This window comes from Amblyomma maculatum, chromosome 10 (genome assembly GCF_055883805.1).
Source record: "Amblyomma maculatum isolate TAMU_Amacu chromosome 10, ASM5588380v1, whole genome shotgun sequence".
Taxonomy (NCBI): Eukaryota; Metazoa; Arthropoda; class Arachnida; order Ixodida; family Ixodidae; genus Amblyomma; species Amblyomma maculatum.
The window spans coordinates 18,236,288-18,253,641 of NC_139353.1; the positions used below are offsets into that span (position 1 = coordinate 18,236,288).

The following is a 17,354-nucleotide window of genomic DNA, read 5'->3' on the forward strand; positions in this document are numbered from 1 at the left end:
GGGTATTTTAAGATTTTTGAATCAAAGTAACCCTTGTTACTTTGGGCATCACAATCACGAAGAAAGGGGGTGCTTGGCATTGAGGAAGTATGGTAGTTACTTGGTGCACGGTTTGGTGATTATACAGAATGGGGCAAATTCGTGAAGCTCCGGGAAGCCGCGTGTATCACCCTCGGCTTGACTGATTTGATCCAGTGCATCGCAGTGGAGCAGATGGATGCCATTCATGAGCACGTGGCAGTCTTCGTTATGTGCAGGTTGTTGTGAAAGACGTGCTCTGAGCCTGCTCCGATGCTGACATGTTGCACAATGTATTTTGTCAACAGTTATCCACATTTCGACGAGAATTAACGCTATTCTTCGTCTTCCAGGCTAGCTTGATCGCATTCATATCATCTGGCCATTTGACGATAGTGTCATAAACTGGGGCACTGTCACCGTACAGCGCCACCAGCTTTGCGCGATTCGTCTGCCCTGGTGGTGATGAGCCCTACTATGTAGAACACAGTTTTTACATTCTGTGAAGACTGGACACATCTGCACTCGTGTAGGTGCCAGTGAGTACGCCTGTTGTGAATTCGTGCCACTGATGATATAAACTTTATGAATTCCTCTCGTAAGAGCAACATTGTGCGAAAAGTCTGTCAGCTTGTGAATGAGTGTGAGCAAGTTTGCTCTGTGTTGCCCAGGTGACGAGAGAGGAGCGGCGTGAGGCAGGCATCTACTATGTGAACCGGTTCTTCCCGCTGTGGGTCCAGTGCGGTGGAACTGCGGACGGAGGGACGCCCAGTTCGGAGTTTCTTCGTGACCATCCCAGGTTCCTCAGCCTCCTGAAGAGTGAGTTCCTCCACTTTATCATGCCTAAACCTTCCCCTCCCTGCCTTGCCAGTCTCTTAAACATTTTCAACTTTGTATTAAAGCGGAATGTTGCCAGTAGCTTTAACCCTTTTACTGTCACTGACATACCGGTACATTTTTTTTCATTTCGCTTCCACAGTGCGTTAAAAAATTTGCACCTTAGTGCAACGCTGGCATGCTTGAACTTGTCATGCCATCTGTTGAATCATTCAAGAAGCTTGTATTTTCACCCCTCGCTGTTGGACGCCGTATATTGAAGAGTGCAGAGCGACCATGAGCACCGTCGCTACGTGCACGCTACCCTCTCGCGCGGAGCAACCACGCACACGTGCGACTCGGGGTACAAAGGTTGTTCTACCGTCTGCCACAACTTTGCAGGTTCTTTTTATTCAGTTGCAGTGTCTGCTATGCCGCGTCAAGTTCAGGCGCGCGTGTGCGGCATTGTTTCTCGAACGCGAGTTGATTGCCGCTTTCGCTCGCTTGCGCTATGAACAGACAAACAAGGTCGTTGCATTCTCTTTTCATCTCCCTCTGAGATTTTTTTTCACGACTTGCCGCTTCTATGCATTATGTGGGCCACTCACTATATGCACGCGACTGCTTTCCAATGGCTGCCGCATGGGACTAGAGCGGTGGCTCTTCCGTTTCCGAATACGAGCTGAGCTCGGATTCTACTTGCATAGCTAGATATATTTTTCAGGGGTTGTTATATGCCACCGGTCGACAAAAAAGGTCAAAAGGTGTTGGGGGAGATGCAGAGTGTTACAAAAATTAGAAGCGGGCGGGGGTTGGGGGGTTCTTAAAGGAACACTGACGGCAATTTTTCTTAAGAACCTAATAATATGATATTTCGTGACATTGCTGTCACTTGTCCAGCAACAAAAGATGCATTTTTTGATGAGTTATTGCGATAAGAAGTTAAGCAGTTCTGTTTCTTTTTTTTCCCCCCTCCGGTTGAATCGAAACAGTTCAACCCAACCCAACTACGTAGTTGGATAAAATTATGCCATCCACCATGTAATACAGACTTTGTGATTGCTGGCCAGCGGCAAGCGGTGTGGTCTAGCAGCAGCCGAAATGATAAAGCTACCACTGACCTTTGCGTCGTTCCGTCGTCAATACTGTGAGCGGCGCTTGGAGGCACAAAGCCACGCTTAGTAGTCTAGCGTAAGGTAGACTGCGGTAAAGTCAACGAAATAATGTCGCAGGTGCGCGGCGAAACATGGTCTCCCGAATAGCACTTAGCCGTTTCAGCTGAACGTCGAAAAAGAAACTATGCGAGCACGCCTTTGTTGGAACATCACCGAAACTAAAAACAAGGCCGTCTGTGGCGCCGCCAAGTATGTTTCTCCTTGCCTTGTCCCATTTAGGTTGCCTTTTCGCCGTCATCTCCACATGATAAAGCATGTTATTATGTTGGAGGCAAAACTTACTACTCGATTCAAACATGCAGCGTAACCAAAATTAGTCGTCCTCCGAGATTCATTGTGCGTCACGTGACTTGTAGTTGCGAACTTCGGCCATTTCGGTTGTGGTGGTGATAACTGTATCTCTATTCTAGCTCTTTTCTACCTTACTAGAACTTCGTTCTCAGTAAGATTGGTATCTTTGTGATCAGGAACTGGTATTCTATTGATGCAAGCCCACTTCACTTTTCTGTCAGTGTCCCTTTAAACTCCCCCCTCCCCCTAGCTACGCCCCTGAAGGATAATGATTCTGTGAAAACTACATCATTTTCCGTTAACTATGTTATTTGTATTATGTTCATAATAAAAAATAAGTTATGTTCGATCCGTGATAGTCCCAAAAACACCCGACAGCAAAAGAATTAAGGCCACTCTTCAGTGGCAGGTTGCCGAGATTAAAAGCTAGTGGTCATTGAAATAATATCCTTAGCAAAGCTGGCATCACAGAGGTGGTTGTTTGGTCGGGCACAGCATGTGTGGTGAGTGTGCCTGTTGAGAACCTCTGAAATGTTCAGTGCATAGGTTTTTGTATGTTTGTTCTATGTGCACTGGTTCTGTGCTTGATGCAGGGAAGTCAGTGCCACAATGGGAAAAACCTGATGGTGCGGATTTTGAACACAAATACAGGTTCCAGTTTACAAGGGCATAGATGAACCTTGGATTACAAGACCTCAGTGTTGGCTTGTCAAACTGGCTTGTAGCATTGTTGAGGTCTGTTAGTTTGAGGTGCATATGCATTGAACAGTGATTTATGTGCTCAGTGGTTTGGGTGTGTCTTAGATTGGGGCACTTATGTGGTTTGTTTCGTACTTGGCTGACAGGGCTGCGTGTGCTCATAAAAAGACTACTTATTAAATCCTTGTGATTTTGCTAGGCACATTGTTGAGGTATGTAGTGAACAAATTTTATAGCACTACTTGTTTTGTGAAAATTTCAACTGTCGCCCTGTGTGTGTGAGTAAGAAGTTTCTGGACTTGGAACCTGAGCCAGTGATTATAGGCACGCAAACTGCGTTGGGGGTTGCGTGTTAATTGTGAGGTGGATTATTTGTCGGGTTTTCATTGAATTCAAAACCTTGGAAACTTTGGAATTGCTGCTATGCTTGAGTGTTCCTAGTTTGCACATTCATCTTGATTCCTTGATTCTAGCTTACGGAGCACCAGAAACTGTCCCAGATGGCAAGGTGCCACTGTCAAACAAAGGCGGGGTCATCAGTATCCTTTGTTTCTGGTTTCGCTGCATGATGGCTCGTCTGTGTCATATAGTGCTGTTATCTCTTTGAAAGGAGCGTGCCCACACAACTGTGATTGTCTTTCCTTAACCTGACCCTTATTACCGAGTGTTAAAGTGGTGCATTAAAGCATCAGAGATTTGGCCTCACTGGGTTGTGGCATGTATGTCTTGGGCATTGCCTCGTTAATAATGCTGGCTTTTGTATTATATTTTAGCTGGCTGTTTGTGTTTTCTTTATGGGCCCTTGCATATATTTGACCTGAACAGTATGAGATTGCAGAATACCTAACCTAATATTTCTTTTTAATTTCTCTCGTGTTCTCAAGCTCCCCCTCACGCTGTGTTTTGATGCAAATAAGACAGAAGAGTAATTTTTCTGTCATACTGTTGTTCCTACTAATGCCCGTAACAACAGTAGCATCAAAAAAGGCGAATGTGGTTGTTAATGCACGATTCCAAGAGAAATGCCTACGTATGCAGTTTTGCGGCAGTAACTAGGGGCCTTAGCTATCAGTCTCCTCTAGCCCAGCCATTGGGCCTGTGTTAGTGTGAAGAGCTTACTGAAGCTGTACTGCTCCTTGACAAGACTTGTAACTATCAGCGGTTGAAATCCACGCACCCCAAGAGCCTGAACAGGGCCCCATAAAGAAGCGCATACCATGTGAGTACAGTGGTTAGCCCTACACATTTTTAGTGTCCATAGTGAATGAAGAGGCAAATGAAGACATTTTCAAATTCATTGAGCTCGAAGGGATCGAATGGGCAGTGCTCGCTGATAATGCGTTTCTTTGCACTCAGAATTGGAGGTAGTGACATAATTGCTAAAGCCGCGGCACCTTTAAAGCTACACGCTGTCTTTGGGAAGTGGAGAGGGGGGAGACGCAATGTCACCGATGGCGACAGTGATGTCTCCAGTGCGAATATGCTTTGCTTTTTGATTAAGAAAGAGGACCAATGTCCCCATTGGCTAAGCCCACGGAGAGCATTCTGGTGTCTTCCAGTAACGTCATGTTGCAGGGTGTGGGCAAAGCCAGTGGAAATTTGAAATCTGCCCATTCGTGATGACACCACTGAGCCTCTCTGCACTTAATGTCATTGATTTCATCACCGTTTGAAATGAACAGAAATGCTTGGCATTCTTTACCTTACATCCCTCCGACATTCAAATTCTTGAATCTTGTGCGATTCCCAGGAACACTTTCCAGCATCTCTTCAGCGGCATTTGCAGATAGCGGCTGGCCAAATTGGTAGCTCCTGTAGTTCAGTTATCCTTCTGGCAGTTAAGATGGCAAGGCTGACATTCTTGCGGGTTTCATGCTTAAAAGGCTTTGTTAGTCCTGCAGTCTGTATATTTTCAGACTATGCAGAATAAATTAACGATGTCATAGTGATTGCTTATTATTTTCAATATTCTCTTTTTTTTGCCTGCATATATATATTGTTTCACTGAGTGTAACGTCTTCTCTAGCTATTCATTTTACTGTGCCACAACCTTGTGTGTGGCGCTATCTAGTTCGCTGCAGGATAATATGAAACTCCCGCTGCCTTTAGCTTATGAAGTTTTCAGTGACTACAGTGCTGCTTGTGGCATGTCGAAGCTGTTGTAAAGAAGCATCCCACATATGCAGCTGCGTTCGGGAGGTGGAAGTAAGGTTTTGCTGGTGTGATTACATCTTTGTACTTGATTCTAACATGGCCGTCATTTTGAAGGTGATCTTTCCTGGGAAGAAAAAAAATCATGCGTTATAATTGAGTAAATATGGTACTTTAAGTGCTTGGGCTAGGCAGTGCATAATACGAAACAACAAAGAGCGCAGGCAGGTATGCACTAGCAAAGAAAGAGGCACCACAGCTGTGCGGCATCATTATTTCTTGCATTTGTTTGTTCTCTTCAGCCGGGTAGAAATTTGGACTGGTTGGTGCATGACCTGTGGCTAAAAATAGTGCTAAAACGAGACGAAGCAGAGAGCTTTGTCTCGTTTTAGCGCTGTTTTTAGCCACAGATCATTGTTCTCTGTTGCTTGGTATTCGTTCATTTGCCTGGCATGATCTTTGACATGCTGTTGAAGTCTTCTTGCATAAGGCCTTTTGAATTGAGCCTGTAGGATTTCAGTCGTTTTTCTCCGCGTTTCCTCATTCCCGTGTGTTATGTGTGCACTCAGTGTCCATGTCCGTAGAGAAACTGAAGGCCCTGGTGACACAGCTGTTCCCACGCAAGGGAAGCCGGGTCTGCCTGTCCCTTGTAGGCGCTGAGGTGAGTGGTGAAAGTACTCGACTCACCATCACAGTGGCTCGGGGCTTATCTGCTTCGAAGCCTAAAGTTGCAGGTTCCAGTTTTGGCGACGGCAGTTGCATTTCAGGTGCTCACAATGAGTGGAGCTCTCCACTGTGACAACTCGCACAGTCTGAAGTGTCACTGAAATGCAAGGTTTCTTCGATCAGTCCGTCATGGCTGCACAACGCAGCGCTACATTTCTCTTTCTTTTTGCAGCTTGTTCCTCTTGCCTTTGTGCAGTCACTATATTTCTACTGAGTGTCTTCCAATTGTTCCTGTCCTCAGCTGTCTCCACTGACAGCTTCAAAACCTCAAATATCTCTCTCTTGTCTCCACCAGTTCTCTCCACCTTCTCCCTGTCATCTCCTCTGCCTTCTTTCCTTCAATATCTTTCCCCGGAAGCCCTCTTCTTCCTATGTACCCTTCATTCCAATTTGTTGCATAGACTCCTGTGGCTTCGCTGCTGAAAAGACTGTACATACACCCCCTGAAGTGAATTAGATTGGTGCGAGGGGTCAGAGTTCGGGCTATGTCTCGACTTTAGTGTCATAACTGACAACTGACAAATATTGCCAATTATGACAGTAACTGTCAGCACGCTTTTTAGTATACCTAATTAAGTTGGGATGTCCTTCTGTATAAAAAAAAAAAACTGGAATTTGTTGACATTTGACATTCTAGATGCTTTTACTGGGCATTATCTAAGAGCCCGAGCTTGAAACCTTTGAGTTTACATTTTCCCTCACCTTAACCAACCGTACGAGTTGTTAGCTTGGTATGGATTATGAGTACGGTTTTGTGTTTTTGGTATATAGTCGTGCCTCATTAATATGGACACTTTGGTTCCTGATCAAAACTGTCCATAATCCAAGTCGCCCATAATAATGAATCCCAAAGGAAATATTAACAAATAACAAGCTATAATTACTGTCCGCTTTTGTTGATAGTGGTGGCACTGAAGTTGAAACTAGTCATAATATGGGGAACTACAATCCCATTATCTCGCTCACCTTTATGCTGAAACTCAAGTAGCATATCTTGAGAAGTCTAGCAGTATAGATATGTTTCATGACGTCTCATGGATAAATGACAACTTCTATTACAACTGTTCACATCCCACGAACTGCTTCTACATGATATCAGTATTCAGTTGGCTGAAAGCTGCCTAATTTGGCTTTCTACTCTGAACAAGCTGTCAAGAGAATTTTCTTCCCAGGCATTCATACAATACGAAAAATGGTGATGTGCAATGGCTAGCAACTTCGCTGAAACCAGAAAAGAAAAGGGGCGTTACTTAGTGATTTGCACTTGCTAAATATATTCAAGTGGCATGTACTCAACATGCAGAAATTAAAAATTTTGGACTGGGAAGTAGACAATTGTTTCTCATTTCTGTGCACATTGACGTGGCAAGACTACACAGGCCCCAATGGTATCTGCATTTTTCCCTTGTCCATTGTCCGGACAGCGCGTTTCCATATTAACGAGGCACAAATACATTGAAAAAGTTTCGTCCTCACAAATGTTGTCCATAATTCGAGTCGTCCATATTAGCGGGGATCATATTAACGAAGCACGACTGTATATTAAAAAACTCTGAAAAATAAACTCTGAAGCAAATTTCTCTGAATAGGTGAAAAGTAGTAATCTGAAATTTCAGCCGTGTTTAGAAAGAAAAAAAGATGCCAGCTTCATGTGAAGAAATCGTCCTTGCCGCTGTTTTTTTTTTTTTCATTGACTCGTACTGCGGCTGTTCTGAAGTGTCGTTGAGGTCGTACCTTTTTATCAAAACCACTTTCCTTACCCAGTTTCCTTCTCCTATCTTTAATGGCATTGGCCTTACGCTTCAAGAGGTGCTCACGAATTATGAGAAGCCTCAGCGATATTGTAAGCATTAGTTTCAGACTCTGCATCGTACGTGCAGTAAATGGCTCGTGAACTGAACCCATCGTGTCATTATTATGTCCCTAGTTCGTCGTTATATTGCTGAACTCTTGACGCGGGATCAATTCCCGGTCATGGTGGCCACTTTTCGATAAAGGCAAATGGCGAGGTGGTTGAAATTTCCGGAGCCCTCCACTACGGCGTCCCACATAGCCAGAGTTGCTATCAAACTAAACCTAATTTCATTGCAGTGCACATAAGAGACACGTGACATCTTTGGCAAAGAATGTCCAACCAATTTTTACAGCAGTGAAATCGAGGGAGCGAGAGAGAGAGAGAAAGAAATATTTTAATGGCAACAGGAGATGTCTGCCTGGTGGTGAGCCTAGCATGTATAATAGTGAGAGTCAGGCTAGTTGATGGCTAGTATTAGAATGCAATGTGACGCACTGTGGTAATAAACTAGTTGAAGTTCAGCGCTTTGTCTCGTCGCTTTCTTCTCTGTCCCTTGTCTTTTTGCGCGATTTCATGATGCATTTTAATTCGAGCCTAGCATGCTACTCCTGATGAGGAGTGAGGGATGAGGGTGACAAAGTGCAGGAGGGGAGGGGAAAATTAATGAAAAAAAAAAGCACTGTTGCACACTTTCACACGCACATAATCACACATAGATTAGTTTTAAAGGGTCTCGATCAACCCTATATCCTTGAGAAAAGTTAATAAGGCCTTTGTAGCTCGCGCAGCTGATGACCCGTCGCACCAGGGACCCAGGACATGTTCAAGGCGCAAGGTTGTGTCTTTGGCTAAGCCTAAATTATTGCGCAGTGTCCTGCGATGTGTAGTAATCCGTTGACAGGAGGTTACCAAATGTTCAGAATCTTCACACACATCACATGCAGAGCACAGAGGGCTGCTGGCTATACCTATTTTATGTAAAAAGTAGTTTGTGTATGACACATTCAAACGGATTCAGTGTAGGCAGTTACGATGGCACCTGTTCAAATTGTGAGGAATTCGAAAGATGCAAGTGGGATCAATTCGGTGTAGAGGTCGGTATTGATGGTTCGGGTCACACCACAGAGAGCTTTGCAATCGCCATGATTCAGTACAAGTCTTGCTGCACATCTTTGTGAGAATGGAATTGGAATTGTCCTTGAGGAGTCTTCTGGTAGTACTCTTGCAGTGGCCCCGCGATGCCATAGTAAGTAGGTAACCACTGTAGCACAATGCGATGACTCAGGTCATAGTCCTCAGTGTGCAGCTTATTTAAGTCAATGACGAGCTCTTCCTGAATTCTTGATGATTTAAGCAATTGCAGTGCAGCGTTACAATCACTGAAGATAACCCATGCTGCAGGGGGTCGAGAGAACGAGGTACTTGTGTGTCACATATACACAGTCATTGTTCCTCCGGACTCCATCTTTGCTAGTTAATGCCCTTCATGAACGGGAAGCGTTCGATGCGAAGATTGACGCAGTCTCATCCATGATGAGCTTTGATAAAGTCCAAAAGAGATGTGCGTGTAACTTTCATGAACAGGTTCTGCAGCGCATTATATATGTGGATTTGAATGATTTTCAGCCTAAATTCGCAGTTCTGGTCACATTATTATTCAGCACAATCAGCAGCAAGCTTGCAGCCGTATCAGCTTTCTACGGAAAGCTTTACTATCTGGTAAGGGACTTGACAGACGATGCGCCAGATGACGGTGATCTCTGAAGCCTTGAATCCGAGAACACTTCCTGAGCACTTGCGTCGCACGCAGTGCAAGCGCAGTGCCATCTCGAACTCTTTCTCTAATCAATTCAATCTCTCTTTCTTAAGCATGTCTCAGTCTTTGATCTCTCTCTCAATTCTCTGATCATGTTAACGCAAGAATGGGAGCGCGAACCCCCTTTTTGATGCCTGGTGCAGGGTGATGTTAGACACTTGCAGGGCAGCCAAATGCGAGGTGCTTTCGGTAAACTTACCTTACTAGCATTATATATGAATGAAACCATTTTTTTTTCTTTTCGCTTTCCCAAAATTACATTGCATGTGGGTCTTAGAGTTCAGTATATTTGCTGAGGTTTGCGTTGGCAGCTTCTTGTGAGCACACAGAAAATGTGGTCGGTATTGTCATATATGTCTCTTCATTTTGTTGCTGTCCCTGTGTGAAGTGCCAACATAAAACATGTTGTTGGTAGCCTGTGTTTCCTGAACTGCAAGACATTTTCTCCGATAGCTGTGAAATCTCACAGTGTTCATAATGACATTGTATCTGACTTCTTATTTTTACTTGTTGGCACATTTATTCATTTTATAGAGTGCTTAGTATGTGTTTAATAAATTTGGTTTAGTAAATAAATAATATCAGTTGTGTTATTTTTTTCACTAGTAATAACATAGCTGCTCTACAACACAGACCCAATAAAAACTGATTTCTCTAGATTATTTAAACTGTGGCATGAAAAAAAGCACCAAATTAAAAGGCTGAAAATAAGTCCCAATAAATAACCCCCAAAGCTGTCTTGCATAGATGATGTCACAGCATCATTTTTCCTTTGTGTTTGGAAGGGTATAGTGCGAATTAGACTGCCACGCTAGGTGGAAAATGCAAGTTCACCCTACAGGCTTGAACATGTAGGCTATGGAAGATGGGTAAGCGTGTAATTGAGCGATGTGCAAAGAGGAATGTGCATGTTGCGCCAAAAGGTTGTCGACCCAGAGACACTGTGGAAAAAGTCATTGGAAAGTCACCTGGAAGGCTTGAAGCATGTCTCCAGACCAGTGGCATTTGGAAGTAGCTATGCTATTGGCACAGACTTTCGAAATGCCTGCGAGAGATCAGACGGATACAGCAGAAAGTCAGTGGGCATGTCTGAAATGTAGGCAGTGGAGCTGGAGCTTCAGAACTTGTCTAAAAAAAAAAAAAAGAAAAAAGAAAAGGAAGGAGATTGCGAAAAACTCCCAAATTTTTGTGGAACACAGCTGCCAGTCTCTTTGAGAATGTTGAGATTAAGAGTGACAACTCTCTTTGTCAAGGCTTTCAGCGTCCGCCGAAATGGTAGGTGTGGAAAACAAAATCTGAGCAACGCAAGAGTGAAATGATTTTTTATCTGTGTAGGCACTTTCGAAATCATAGCATTTTCCTGGAATTTCATGCCAAATTTTCTGTGTGAAACCTGTTACAGGGATATTGCATTAAAGTGACCAAGTAAGGCTCAAGTCCCAGAGTTCCAGTGTTCAGTCTTGTACCTGTACAGTACTTTGCTCTTCTGCCTTAGAGGATTGAATAAATTTGTATGTGAACACAAATTAGCATTTAACATGTAGCTGTTTCATACTTCTGCAGCTGTTTTTTCTTCCCTTATGTGCGCAGCTGCGTCATTTTGGTAGCGCCTGACTTTTCTGGCCAAATGGAGTCCTGGATTCTCTTTTCCCTCCTTTCTTTTCTTTCTCATTCAGGAAGGGAAGGAGTTCGCGCTCAACAAGGAGCGCTGCAACCTCGATTTTTACGGCATCACCGACGGCAGTCGCATCTATGTGCGTTGGTAATGACATTGCGCTGACCGTCGCGCTGGCCTTCTCACTGCGACGTCGCCACTGTGTTCGTGCTGTGCGATTTAAACCTGCGATTGACGGGTGTCAGTGAGTGTATCGGCATCTGTCATGGTTTAGCAACCCAGCGCAGTCTTCCCATCGGGCAAGGCTGGACGTGGCCGGTGCGAGGGCACCCCTTTGGTCGCAGCTGTATTCGGCGTTGACTCACCGGGGGAGTGTTGCCGCTACATAGTCTGTGGCTGTTAACCGTGGCTATGTTGCCAGGAGCTGTTTTGATTGCACAGTATGCGTATAATAATCATTTGTATGTTTTAACAGTGTTTTTTCTTGCTTCGTCAGTAGCTTCATGATGTGACTCCTTCGCGCTGTGCTCTGTGCAGTGACCTTCTGTGAAGGTTTGCTGTGTTGTCTTTCAGCTGCCTAATGTCAGTGTCATGCAGCGTGTGCTTGTGATCTTGCTAGGGGTTAGACAGTAGTGCGTAGTGCTTTGCCAAACTGAGCGTAGAGGTGTAGAGCGTACCGCTGAAAGAGTGTCATCTGTCTAAACCAATTAGCTTTAGAACAAGATCCTAACAGGTGGAAGGGGACTCTCTTTAGAGGAACGCAAGTTGAATTATGTGCCCTAGTTGAAGGAAAAGGGGGCAACTAACTAAAACTCAAGAAGTATGTTAAAGGCTTTTGCTGTAATGTTTGTGCAGGTTATTATTTTATTTTTCTTATAATGGAATGCCTTTAACTCTTAGCGAATAGCACAAGACCGGTGTTTACGTAGTGCATTGTGAAAGGCCTTTTTCCTGCAATGCTTTTAACTGCACGTATGGTGATGAATATAGTGATGTCAGTGACTATGCTTGACTCCTACTGCCAACATTTCTGAAACTTCGTTTAAAGACATTCACTTAAATATGACTACGAAGTCAAGTTGAAATTAGCCGAAACTTGTTTGAAGTCCAACTTTGAACTTTGCATTTAAGCTCCTTTCCAAACCGGTGTCTGCACCAGGCTAACAAAGTTGATGTTGGCGCTACTCCTTGACATGCCTCCTACCTTGCTAAAAGGCCAATTCATGCTTGTTGGTCAAATTAGCCAATTGATTGGGTATTTGTGAAGCAAGCCCTTCTGAAGGTCGCAAAGCACCCAGTTGCACTTCAGCCTTTAACCACCAAATTCTCTCCTGAAAAATAACCAGAGTTGCTTAATTTTTAATTAGTCATGCGCAGTAAAATTTCGATGGTATGAATTCTGAAATTCTGCGGTTGGAATGTACTGTCTACATTGTGCAAAATTTCAGATGTTCCGAATACTTTCGTGCCACTACGGATGATACAAACGCGTGAACTGCAACCGCAATCTTGAGCGTTATGCACTGCCGCACATCTTTGACTCTGCGATCGCTAGCCGCGTGGTATGCATCACGAGCAGTTTGTAGTGACGCGTGGCCTGCACTTCGCCGACGTCGCGATCGATAAGTTTTCAGTGGGGCACAGCCCACAAACCGCCGACATCGCGATCGCAGCAGTTGTGCGTGCACCGAATGGGCGTGCACTGATCACATCATTGGCTGCGCATTCACTTGTCGCACCGCAAGCGATTGGCGGTGCGGCCTGTACGCCATCTTCTGTCGTGCTGTACGCGCTGCAAAAAGTATGCGGAGGCGGCCGGACTGCACATTGCCGGCATTGCAATCGTCTGTCATGCTTTCCACGCTGCAAAAAGTGTGCAGCGGCGCGTGGTCCACGAATCGCCCACGTCGCAACTGCCAGTAGCAGTAGGCAGCGTGCAATGGGCGCGCTCAGCCCGCACGTCGTAGATTCGTGATTGCTAGTTGCGCTGTATGCATTGCAAGTGGCCGGCACGTCGCCATTTCCTGTCACGCCGTACGCGCCATAAGTGGCGAGCTCGGGTCGTGCGGCCGTAATAAACCTTATCGGCCGTAAACAGATCTGCGCGACTGCCTTTCCAATGTTTCTGCATACTTAATTTTGTTCGGTTTGATAATAAGAATGTTCGAATGATACGAATTCTATAGCGACCCCATGATATTCGTATCACCGAGGTGCTATATATCTTTTTGTGTAATTCTGGTGCTGGACATATATATTACCTCTAATTTTAAGAGAGAAAGCTGTTCTTGAACACAGCATAGTCACTGTTGGAATTCTAGGCCATCAGCGATATTGGTTCCAGACCTTCTCCAAGGAGCAGCTCTTTCTCTGGGCATCACAGTCACCGGCATTCTTCATGTGTGATGTCGTTGCCAAGCTGAAAACCCACGCCAAAGGTGTGAAAATCGTCTTTTTCGTGGACAGCTGTTGCCTTCTAGTATTGAAAATTGCAGCCAACGCATTTGACGACTGTAACTCATTTTTGGCGGTGGGGCAACACGACATTATGGTGGATGAACGTGGGTTGACATGGCGATATTGGCACATTCGCCCATTACGAGTAGACATTGGGGCTGGTGGCAAAGAGCCAATTTGACCTGTCAGATAATGCTCGTCTTCTGTCCAGAAATGCACGGTAGGAGACAGCCACATTGATAACCGCCAAGCGACAGGGGTAGCCGTATGTTTGAAGCTTTTTTTTTTTTTTTTTTGCCTTCATTCTCCTGAGCATGTGCCCTTTGTCATGCTGATGGCACAGATGCCACAAGGAAAATTATGAGGATGGTCAAGCAGTTCTTTTGATGCGTAAATGCGAGAGCATTACTTGTTGCTTAGTTTAGTGCAGCTGCTTAATATTTTCGAGTGTAATGTTGCTACTTATCAAGTTGCGACAACACAAGACGACTAACTGGCCATATGTTGCATCATGTTTTGTTGAGGCAGAAGGGGAGAGCTTCATTCAGCAGTGCAAGGTTGAGTGTTACTCTCTCTTGCCTTGGCAGTGGTGGTGACACTTGCGACGGAGTGGGACATATTGCTTCATAAGCTTCACAAGGGGTGATGTAATCATTCGTATGCCAGGTTCCTGCCAGGCGTGCCTGCCGCGGGTTTCTGATGACGGCATGGTTTTCGCACAATGAGACATCTAACACGAGAGATGCTCTCAGCCACACGATGCATCACCGTGCACGACACATGCTGGTTTGAATGGTCATATGTGCCACAGACATGCTTTATCGCTCATTTCTTTATAATTTATTTCCTCGCAAACTTTTTGTTGTGCATACCTTGTGCCTGTCTGTGTCAATGCCTATCTGTTATTGTTTTGTGAACTTTAGCTGAACCGGGGTCTTTTAATATACTTGCTTACTGGTCGTGAAATTTGTGTGTAATGATATGAAAAAGATTGGTGTGTCACCACTTAGAGCGAGTCCGTGTTGTGGCATCACATCAATTGGAGGGCACCGCCTCTCATTACAAGGGTGGTGGTCACTATACATCATACACACAGTTTCTTTGCTGTGTAATGTCAGTGCACGTTAGATTCCAGCTGGTTCAGATTATCGGATCTCTCCACTGCACAGCATTCCTCATAGCCCGAGTCGCTTTGTGATGTGAAGTCCTGCATACTAAATGCAAAGCAGCGGCGCACATTTATAAATTAGCCGTCAGCCTTAGCAGATCTGTGTGAACACATTTCCATGCTTCTGCATATGGGTTTCATTCATTTTTGACAGTACGAATAATTTGTGACCTTTTGAGATTGTCATTGAGTAACGACCATTGCGGTTATCATTTGGAATCTTGAGATATGGAAACATTATTTATGCCAGATTAGTATGCTCAGTGTTTGGTTTACAGAGCCATGGCTGGTTACCAGAAGGTGTTACTATAACGGCTGAAATTTTTGCTAGCAAAAATGTGAAGTGAATGGGAGTGCGGCCAGCATTTTCACTTTTGGACACCTCAACCTCGCCATAATGAAGGAGGGAGTGAAAGGAGAAAGAACTGCCATAGTGGAGGGCTCTGGAATAATTTCAACCACCTCAGGATATTTAACTTGCACTGACATCGCATTATCAGCACCTGCGTTCGAACTAGGGAGCTGGTGGTGCTAACACAAATAGGAGTGGCGCGACAAGACGCTAGATTTGGTGGGCCAGCCACACTGTGTGGACAGCGGCTGCTAAATTTACCGGGCCGCCACCATTTTCTGGAGCCCTCCACTACGGCAGCTCTTCTTTGCATGCATCCTTCCTCTATTTCTTTATGGCATGGTTCAGGTGTTCACCCAGAAGAGTGACAGATACTGCGCCTTTTATTTCTCCTGGACCAATTTACAATTTTACTAATAAACATAGAAACTGTGTCTGTTTACTACAGTGATCACGCGGCTCTGTTCGCAATCGTCATGGCGTGAAAGAAATCGTTTAAACATTGAAAGCAGCCTTGTGTCTTATATCAAAGGGCTATCGCTTGATATGAAGTTCAGCAGCACTGAACCTCTGTAGTCCTTAACGTCATGGCAGTCTCACCTGCAAGCATTCTACACGGCAGAATGGCCCCTTGCTGCCTTCCAATTGATACTGGCACATTCATTTAATAGTCAGTTCTGTCCACGTACGAAACCGTTGGGGGAATGTGGAAGTTTTATGACCAGCAAAGCTCTCAAAAGGGCACTGGTGAAATGCTCAATCCTGCTCATTTTGAACTTGTGCAAGTTATAGTTCTCCATCATATGTGGCTTAGATAAAACTCCTTCACCCGCTATTGTGATTCACAATGCTTTTGCTATTATACTTCCAAGTGCTGCAGCTATGCTTTGCATTGTGACAGCCTGTAAACACTAGATTCAGTAAGCTTGTCTTCAGTAACCTCTGTCTAATGCCCGTTTCAAGTTTTTCAGAGAGCCTTGTTTCACATCTGACCAGGTACATTCTTTTTTTATATGTTTACAAAAATCTGTGGTTGTGGCTTATCAGTGTGACTGTATGCAGATGTTGTTCTTATGCGGCAGGAACTGTTGCCAGGAACATTCAAAAAGGATTGTCTGATGATGATCAAGATGTCAAAAGACGTTTAACTTTTCTGCTGGGAAGAGTCTAATCTACCCACATAGTGAAATAAGGCGGTTGCAAAAGAATCTGGTTTTGATACACTGTTTATGGCAGTATTGCAAACTGTTCGAGAGTGCATCATATAGCTCGTAATGCTGTGATGCTTTGTGTTAATGCTGGCACTTGCTCTTTCGTTTATTTCTTTTCTATTAAGGCTTTCTACACCTGCTGTATCATTAAAATTTTGTCGGTAATAATCTCGGAGGATGTGTAGTGCAGCAGTCAGCTTATTGTGTTGCATTAGTTGTCAGGCCCACTTGTGGTAAAGTTCTGTGCAGTTTGCATCTGTGTAGGCGAACTCGGCACCCTCGAATGCTTGGAATTGAATTATGCAGCTATACCATTCTGTAGAAACTTGTATGTGAGAACGGCATCACTTGTTGCTGCAACGTGGTGCTCTTTCATTTTTCGACATGCTCTTGTGACTTTAGAACATGCCCTTGCTTTGTGTGTTGAACTCCGTAGCATACGTAGCCTTCTGGGATTTATGCGCATAACCGTAACAAAGTAATAAATTCTCGATCTGCTTGTTGGAATGTATACTTGAAGCTCCACATAAAATTGAAATGACACAAAGTTGCTTTGAAGTCTCAGTTCTAGCCACATTATCAACAAGTGTGGGGGGAAGGGGGTTTGGGCCGAGCATGCTTCCTTTGTAGTCTGCACTGGAGCCTCCTTTGCGAATGGAACCCGACGGCTTGTGGTTTTAGCTTTTGAGAACCGGGCTACTTTACACATTAAAACACTAATTAAGTAGTGTGATGATAAGTTAGAGCTGGGTAGAGTACTGCTGTCTGCATTTATTGCTATAATTCACCAATGATTTCATATGCAATGGTCTTGGTTTCTGAAGCACAGAAACAGCTCCGGCTCACCGTGTAGCACCGCTTACCATATCCATTGCCGGGTTCGACCAAGAAGCGGAAAATTTTATGCAGTTACGGCTTGCAAAACGTACATTGCCTTTTTCCTTGTCTTTAAAGTGCAAAGGTTAAATGACCTTTCTATAAGTCAGTGTGCGAGCTATAGCAGGGTGCTTAATGCTACCCCTAGGCTTCAGAGCTTTGCAAATGTTGAGGACGATTTTTTTTTG

The 17,354-nt window shown here is 44.4% G+C and overlaps 1 protein-coding gene across 2 annotated transcripts in view; it reads left to right on the plus strand.

Moving 5' to 3' along the window:
• The window catches only part of LOC146175726 (tubulin-specific chaperone E-like), a 34,065-nt gene extending 16,769 nt beyond the window's left edge, over positions 1-17,296 (plus strand). Inside the window, exons 10-14 of one of the 2 annotated variants that reach the window (XM_084582098.1) lie at positions 690-837; positions 3,473-3,538; positions 4,159-4,218; positions 5,720-5,811; positions 11,164-17,296. In XM_084582098.1, coding sequence (XP_084438224.1) covers positions 690-837; positions 3,473-3,538; positions 4,159-4,218; positions 5,720-5,811; positions 11,164-11,253 — 456 coding nt within the window. In that variant the 3' untranslated portion in view covers positions 11,254-17,296. The remainder of the gene's footprint in view (positions 1-689; positions 838-3,472; positions 3,539-4,158; positions 4,219-5,719; positions 5,812-11,163) is intronic. The other variant, XM_084582099.1, reaches the window with a different exon arrangement.
• The last annotated feature ends 58 nt before the right edge of the window (positions 17,297-17,354 follow it).